The sequence below is a fragment of the Bison bison genome, unplaced genomic scaffold, assembly GCF_000754665.1.
Source record: "Bison bison bison isolate TAMUID 2011002044 unplaced genomic scaffold, Bison_UMD1.0 scf7180017864280, whole genome shotgun sequence".
Lineage (NCBI taxonomy): Eukaryota > Metazoa > Chordata > Mammalia > Artiodactyla > Bovidae > Bison > Bison bison.
In genome coordinates, this window is record NW_011494852.1 from 6,324,107 (window position 1) to 6,331,901 (window position 7,795).

The 7,795-nt window shown below is 55.2% G+C and overlaps 1 protein-coding gene across 1 annotated transcript in view; it reads left to right on the top strand.

The window, feature by feature from the left end:
- RYR1 (ryanodine receptor 1 (skeletal)) overlaps window positions 1-7,795 on the top strand; it is a 130,714-nt gene that overhangs the window by 55,231 nt on the left and 67,688 nt on the right. The window contains 14 exon segments of the mRNA XM_010849313.1: window positions 1-103; window positions 704-798; window positions 2,343-2,478; window positions 2,731-2,917; window positions 3,010-3,118; window positions 3,495-3,615; window positions 3,693-3,862; window positions 4,130-4,350; window positions 4,434-4,524; window positions 5,416-5,556; window positions 5,955-6,118; window positions 6,218-6,296; window positions 6,549-6,638; window positions 7,323-7,463. The exon segment at window positions 1-103 is cut by the window's left edge and continues 16 nt beyond it. Of these exon segments, the coding sequence (XP_010847615.1) occupies window positions 1-103; window positions 704-798; window positions 2,343-2,478; window positions 2,731-2,917; window positions 3,010-3,118; window positions 3,495-3,615; window positions 3,693-3,862; window positions 4,130-4,350; window positions 4,434-4,524; window positions 5,416-5,556; window positions 5,955-6,118; window positions 6,218-6,296; window positions 6,549-6,638; window positions 7,323-7,463 (1,848 nt within the window).

The window sequence follows — 7,795 nt, forward strand, 5'->3', positions numbered from 1 at the left end:
TGCTGCCGCTTCCTCTGCTACTTCTGCCGCATCAGCCGGCAGAACCAGCGCTCCATGTTCGACCACCTGAGCTACCTGCTGGAGAACAGCGGCATCGGCCTGGGTGAGAAGCCCTGAGCCCACTCCTGGCAGTCCATCCAGGCTGGGCCCCACTCTCCGCTGGCTCACTCAGTGATTCAACAAATGGGCGTGTGTGCATGCTAAGTCACTTCAGTCGTGTCCGACTCTTTGTAACCCCATGGACTTAGCCCGGTCAGGCCCCTCTGTCCATGGGATTCTCCAGGCAAGAATATTAGAGTGGGTTGCTATGCCCTCCTCCAGGGGATCTTCCTAACCCAGGGATCGAACCCACGTTTCTATGTCTCCTGCATTGGCAGGCAGGTTCTTTACCACTAACGCCACCTGGGGAACTCAACCCACCCCAGATCTGGCCCTATAATGAGTAGTGCTGGGGACACCCAGACGCCCTGGGCCTGGCCCTCATGGGGCTCACAGTGGAGTGGGGAAGACAAACCCATCCTGGACTGAGACAGCTTGGACTGCTCAGGCCTGGGATGGGGAAGCACGGGTCCGAGGAGGCACCTGACCCAGCCTGGGAAAGAGGTGGTCAAGGAAGCCATTCTGGAGGAGATGAGATAAACAAAAGTGAGACAGGCAGCCAGGCACCTCTAATGAGCATTCTCACTGCCTCTCACCACCACAGGCATGCAGGGCTCCACTCCCCTGGACGTTGCAGCTGCCTCTGTCATCGACAACAACGAGCTGGCCTTGGCGCTGCAGGAGCAGGATCTGGAGAAGGTATGGAGGGAAGAGGCCTGGCCCGTACCTGACCTCCTGGGGCACCTGCTGATTCGGGATGCACTCTAGGGGTGCTGTTGTGCAGGGTCCAGAACTGAATCACAAGGGGAATAATCTCAGGGGAGGAACAGGACCTAGTCACTCAGTCACGGTGTGTGTCTGTGCTTAGTCGTTCAGTTGTGTCTGATTCTTTGTGACCCCAGGGCTGAGTGAAAATCCACGCCCTACCCCCCCAGCCGTGTGGACTTGGCACATTTCTTGGCCTTCTGTGCTCCCTGCTTCTGTGTATAGCAGTGAAGAGCAGGGGCTATGGAGTTCAGCAACTTAGGTTCACCTCTCCACACTGCCCCCCTTTGCTGTGTGGCTTTGGGCTAGTGACTTAATTCTCCAGGCTTCCATCTCCTCATCTGTAGAATGAATATAATAGAAACAGTTTCATGTAGTTGTTCTGAGGATTAAATGAGTTAACCCACAAAAGCATTTACAAAACAGTACACACTCTCTGACAGTTAAGTAATTTATTTAACAAATGTTTATTGAGCACCTATTATGTGTCAGGACCCGTCCAAGGCAGTAGGGGTATGACAGTGATTGAAACGGTCAAAAATCCTTGTCCTTGTGAAGCTGACATTCTAGTTGGGAAGATGGAAAATAAACATGATGAATAAGTAAAATATATGGTGTATTAGGACTTCCCAGGTGGCTCAGTGGTAAAGAATCTGCCTGCCAAGTAGGAGCTGCAGGAAATGGTGTGTCCGACCCCTGGGTCGGGAAGATCTCCTGGAGGAGGAAATAGCAACTCACTTCTAGTAATCTTGTTAGGATAATTCCATGGACAGAGAAGCCTGGTGGGCTACAGTCCATGGGGTCACCTGGTGGGCTACAGTCCATGGGGCCGACACAACTGAAGTGACTGAGCACACACACGTGCATGGTGTGTTAGCTAGTGACAAGTGTTAAGGAGGAAAAATCAAGAGAGAAATATCAAGTGTCGGAAGGGTGTGACCAAATTTAGACAAGAGTGGTCACAGAAAGCTTCACTGAGAAAGTGATAGATAAAGTTCTGAAGGAGACAGGGGCCATATGGACATGGAGGGGGAAGGAGAGCCTTCCAAGCTGGGAAATAGCCAGTGCAAGGGCCCTGGGGCAGGAGTGAACTCAACAAGTTTGATAAACAGCAAAGAGACCAGTGTGGTTGTAGCAGAGGGAGACAGGGTGAGTGCTAGGAGGTGAGGGCAGGGAGGTGACAAAGGCAGGCTATATGGAGGGTCTTTGGGCATAACCCTAAGAGAGATGGCATCACAGTATTTGCAGGGTCCCTCTGACTGTGTAGGGAACAGTCTGGGGGTTGAAGGGAACAGTGTGCCCAGGGAGAAGGGGGCTGTGATGGTCCTGGGGGGAGATGATGGTGGAAGATGAGGCTTATTGGCTGAGGGATCCAGAGACAGTCGGATTGCAGAGGTCCCGGGGCAGACAGGGACTTGCGCCTTGGGGAAGAAGGTGGTGTGGGTCGAGCCCCTGGCTGAGCCACCCTCTACACTCAGGTGGTGTCCTACTTGGCTGGCTGTGGCCTCCAAAGCTGCCCCATGCTCCTGGCCAAAGGGTACCCAGACATCGGCTGGAACCCCTGTGGTGGGGAGCGCTACCTGGACTTCCTGCGCTTCGCTGTCTTTGTCAATGGTGAGGCGGGAGGTGGCGGTAACAGGGCGGGAGGCTGGGGGGCGGTCATGGGTGGTCAAACCTCCCTCGGGTGTGGTCCATATTCTAGGCCACAGGCCTGGCCCGGACAGGGGTGCCTCCTAGTGGGCACAGGGCAGGGTCCGGAGGTCAGCGGGGGCCTGGAGTTCACCCCTGAGGTGCCAGGTTGAGGGCTGCCCAGGGACAAACCCTGGGCAGTGGCTTAAGAGGCCTCCTGACTCTGCGCGCCACCAGGTGAGAGCGTAGAGGAGAACGCCAACGTGGTGGTGCGGCTGCTGATCCGCAAGCCCGAGTGCTTTGGGCCTGCCCTGCGGGGCGAGGGCGGCTCGGGGCTGCTGGCCACCATCGAAGAGGCCATCCGTATCTCCGAGGACCCCGCGCGGGACGGTCCAGGCGTCCGTAGGGACCGGCGGCGCGAGCAGTGAGTCTCCTGACCTCTCCTCGACAGAACAAACCACCCTCCCCAAGCCCCTTGATGCCGCCCCCTCCTCACATCACCACCTTCCCTTGCAGCTTCGGGGAGGAGCCCCCTGAAGAAAACCGGGTGCATCTGGGACACGCCATCATGTCCTTCTACGCTGCCTTGATTGACCTGCTGGGACGCTGTGCGCCAGAGATGCATGTGAGACCTGAAGCCTGGGCTGGGGCGCGGGGCATGGCCAACCTTGAACCTCCTCTTTCAGACATTCAGCGACCTTGATTTAGCTCTTGCTCTGTGGGTGGTCTTAGGCCAGGCAATGCTGGGGACACACCAATAACCAAGAGAGCCTGTGGCCCCACTTTCATGGACCTCCCAGTCCAGTGGGGGAGACCAGGCAATGAGAGCTGGGGTTGTTAGGGCTGCAGACGAACAGCGCAGGCAGAGGGATCAGGGCTGGAAATTCTAGCATTTACTCCAGGAGACAGGGTCCTACTTTATGTGCCAGTGGGTCAGGAAGGGATGGAATGACCAAATGGGGCATGGGGTGCCTGATGACACGCCCACCTCCCCTCTCCAGCTAATTCAAGCCGGCAAGGGTGAGGCCCTGCGGATCCGTGCCATCCTGCGCTCCCTTGTACCCTTGGATGACCTCGTGGGCATCATCAGCCTCCCGCTGCAGATCCCCACCCTGGGCAAAGGTGCGGAGGGGCGGGACTCAGCAAGGGAAGCAGAGGGCCCCCAAGGGCAGCCCTGATCCCAGTCTCGTTGCCCACAGACGGGGCTCTGGTGCAACCAAAGATGTCAGCATCCTTTGTGCCCGACCACAAGGCGTCAATGGTGCTCTTCCTGGACCGGGTATATGGCATTGAGAACCAGGACTTCCTGTTGCATGTGCTGGACGTGGGGTTCCTGCCCGACATGCGGGCGGCTGCCTCGCTGGACACGGTGAGTAGCCTGGCCACCCTCCCAGCCTCCACGGCTGAGATGGGTCATGGGAACGCCTGCAGAACAGTCTAATCTGGATAATGAGGGTTCATTAATTGACTCCTGGACTTTTGTATATGTTTGAAATTTTCTTAGTCCAAAGTAATAAGGGTAATAGAGACTGGGAGGAGCAGATTTGGGGCGAAGATCAGAGGCCCGGGTGGTTGAGTTGCCAGGGCAACCCCAGGAGCGTGCACGGGGACCTGATGTCCCCACCCTGTGCCCCAGGCCACTTTCAGCACGACGGAGATGGCGCTGGCGCTGAACCGCTACCTGTGCCTAGCGGTGCTGCCGCTCATCACCAAGTGTGCGCCTCTGTTTGCGGGAACGGAGCATCGTGCCATCATGGTGGACTCCATGCTTCACACGGTGTACCGCCTGTCCCGCGGCCGCTCGCTCACCAAGGCGCAGCGCGACGTCATCGAGGAATGCCTGATGGCGCTCTGCAGGTGGGGCGGGACCCGGGTGGGCGGGGCTACGAGTGGGGTGGGCCTTGCGGAGAGGTAACCCCGTCCTGTGCGTGTCCCCGCAGGTACATCCGCCCGTCCATGCTGCAGCACCTGCTGCGGCGCCTGGTGTTCGACGTGCCTATCCTCAACGAGTTCGCCAAGATGCCGCTCAAGGTGAGGGCAAGCCCTCTTCAGCTGCGTATTTCCATGCTCCACCCACCGCCTTGCTCTGCGCTCGGACTATGGAACTTTTCAGTATCACATCGCCTGGGCCGGTTAACCTGCAAACATTCGGGCAGCAGGCCTCATAGAAACTTCTTTAATATTCTTACTGCATACTAGGATTCCCAGGTCATTCACTTTGCGTCATTGGTGCCTCTAGCACTCCCTAATTAGAGTTTAATTGCCCAACAGTGAGCCAGCCCCCCTTAATGAACATATATTTGTGTGGGGGGGCGCACTGCTTTTCCTAATCAGTATGCTTATTCGCGTGCTTAGACCACCAGCCTGCCGCTATTCAAATAAGAGCATTTATTTGAATCAACAGTACCACAGCTATCCTGCATGTTTGCACACTGTCTCGTCTATTATTTTTTCATTTGCATGCTTCTTTGCCTAAGGAGATACCCGCAACTCACATATCTTAACTATTTTGCACAATATATCTAAATCAGCCCTATTTTAAATTTGCATATGGATGGTAGAGGCTCTGTCCCCAATTACCATATGTTTGCATGGAGTACTGAGTATGTTTCTACTTGCCATGTTAACTGACGTAAGGACAGATCACTTCATCCTTATGCCCATTTGCACACGACCCTTCCCATGGATTAATATCTGCATGCTTATTTGCGTAAAGCAACACCAGACAAATCCAGCTTTGATTTAATGCCCATCCCGATTCTGAAAAAGAGTGCCAAATTTACATAATCAACTGTCCAGGATCACTTCCCAATATGCTTACCATTCTCTTATTAGCATGTCATTTGCATGATCTACACCTCCTTCATAATTTAAAATCAGTGGTACCCCTCATTCGTTTGTCCCCCTCTTGCTCCCACCCAGCTCCTCACCAACCACTATGAGCGCTGTTGGAAGTACTACTGCCTCCCCACAGGTTGGGCCAACTTTGGGGTCACCTCGGAGGAAGAGCTGCACCTCACTCGTAAACTCTTCTGGGGCATCTTTGACTCGCTGGCCCATAAGGTCTGAGCACCCAGGGCTCCTGAAAGAAACCTGTTTAGAGGGCTTGGGATCTGAAGTCAGTGATCTAAAATGAAATTCCCAGTTTGGGAGTTCAGGGAGGGAAGCAGTTCTGCAGGTCTGGATCTAGGAGGATCTATGATTTGGGTCTCTGGTTTGAATGTCATGGAAGAGGGAATGGGGGACTCTAGTTTGGGGGCTTGGAGAGGATTAATTAGGGGTGCTTTGAGAGTCCGGGTGGGTCTGAGGTTTGAGTTTTAGAGTGAGACCATACTTCAGGTCTGAGGGCTTGAGAAAGAAGGTTGATTATTGGAGGGGTGAATTTGAAGTCCTGGGGCTCCAGAATTGGAAGGCTCAGCCAGGCCTGCAGTGACCCACCCTGCCCCCCTCACATTCCCCAGAAATATGATCAAGAGTTGTACCGAATGGCTATGCCCTGCCTGTGTGCCATCGCAGGGGCCCTGCCCCCGGACTACGTGGATGCCTCATACTCATCCAAGGCTGAGAAAAAGGCCACGGTGGATGCTGAAGGCAACTTTGATCCTCGGCCTGTGGAGACCCTCAAGTGAGGCCTGAGGGCAGTGGGGGGCTGGGGGAAGGAGAAGGTTTCAGAGATGGAAGGAAGGGCCAGATCCAACATCTGCTGACCCCATTCCTCCAATAGTGTGATCATCCCAGAGAAGCTGGACTCCTTCATTAACAAGTTCGCGGAGTATACACACGAGAAGTGGGCCTTCGACAAGGTCAGCATCAGGGTCCTCCCCTCCCCGGAATTCCCAACCCTTGCCCACCTTCCTCAAGACCCCAGCTTTCCCCCAGACCCAGATCCTCCTAGAGGGCCCCAGATTTCCCTGAGACCCATAACTCCTCCTGGAGCCCTCAACCCCTCCAGGGCTCCTCTTCAGGGTCCCCCAGGCTGGTGTCCACCCCTTATCCTGCTCCCACCCTCAACTCCGTAGTGACACTGTCCCCACCTATCCCATCTCATCCTTCAGATCCAGAACAACTGGTCCTATGGGGAGAACATAGATGAGGAACTCAAGACCCATCCCATGCTGAGGCCCTACAAGACCTTTTCAGAGAAGGTGACCAAACCTTGGGGCCCAAAGTTGGGGGTCCAAAATTGGGGGCTTCAGAGAGGAGGAGGCAGCTTCATAGGCTTGGATCTAGCTGGATCTGTGGATTGGAGTTCCTCACTCATGGACTTTTGTTGTTGTTCAGCCGCTCATTTGTGTTCAACTCTTTGGGACCCTGTGAACTGCAGCAGGCGAGGCTTCCCTGTCCTTCACTATCTCACACTTGCTCAAATTCATGTCCATTGAATCAATGATGCCATCCAACCATCTCATCCTCTGTAGCCCGCTTCTCCTCCTATCCTCAATCTTTCCCAGCATCAGGGTCTTTTCTAATGAGTCGGCTCCATGGACTTTGCCTTCTGGCAAACCTGACTGCCTCCCGTAGATCACAGACTGCTGGTGTCTCTTCTTTTAGAAACACTCAGAGGGACTAGGTTTGATTCCTTGACCATACAACTTAACTTCTCTGAGTCTCATGTGTAGAATGGGATAATGAGAGCTTGTTTGGGAGGCTGTGTTACAGGGCAGGTAAGAGACTTGGTTTTGAATTCGGACTGGATCACTTCCTAGACATATTGTCAAGGTTTTCCCCTTCTTGGGACCCTGGAGGCCAATGAGGCTGAGCCAGGAGGTCCTACCTCCCCCTCCCTCTCACCCCATTCCACTAACTCCACTCCCTCCTGTGCACCCCAGGACAAAGAGATTTACCGCTGGCCCATAAAGGAGTCCTTGAAGGCCATGATTGCCTGGGAATGGACGATAGAGAAAGCCAGGGAGGGTGAGGAGGAGAAGACGGAGAAGAAGAAAACCCGGAAGATATCCCAAAGCGCCCAGGTGGAGGCGGGGCTGGGGCAGGGGGTGGGGTCATGACGGGGTGGAGGGCGGCTAGGAGAAGGGGTGGGGCCAGGAGGGCTGGGGCCAGGTAGGAGGTGGGGTCGAGAGAGGGAAAAGGGCCAAGGGAAGGAAGTGGGGTCAGCGGTAGCGGGGAGGCCAGGAGCGGGGTGCAGGCCAAGAGATCTGGAGCCTGAAAAACTGCAAAGGGCAGAAGAGCAGAGGGTGGCTTAGAGGCAGGCCTTTAAGGAAAGGTCGCAGAGGAGGGGATGAACTGGATTGGGGACTGGGCTTCCTGCGAACCAATCAAGCCCCCCCCCCGCCCCTCCCCTGTC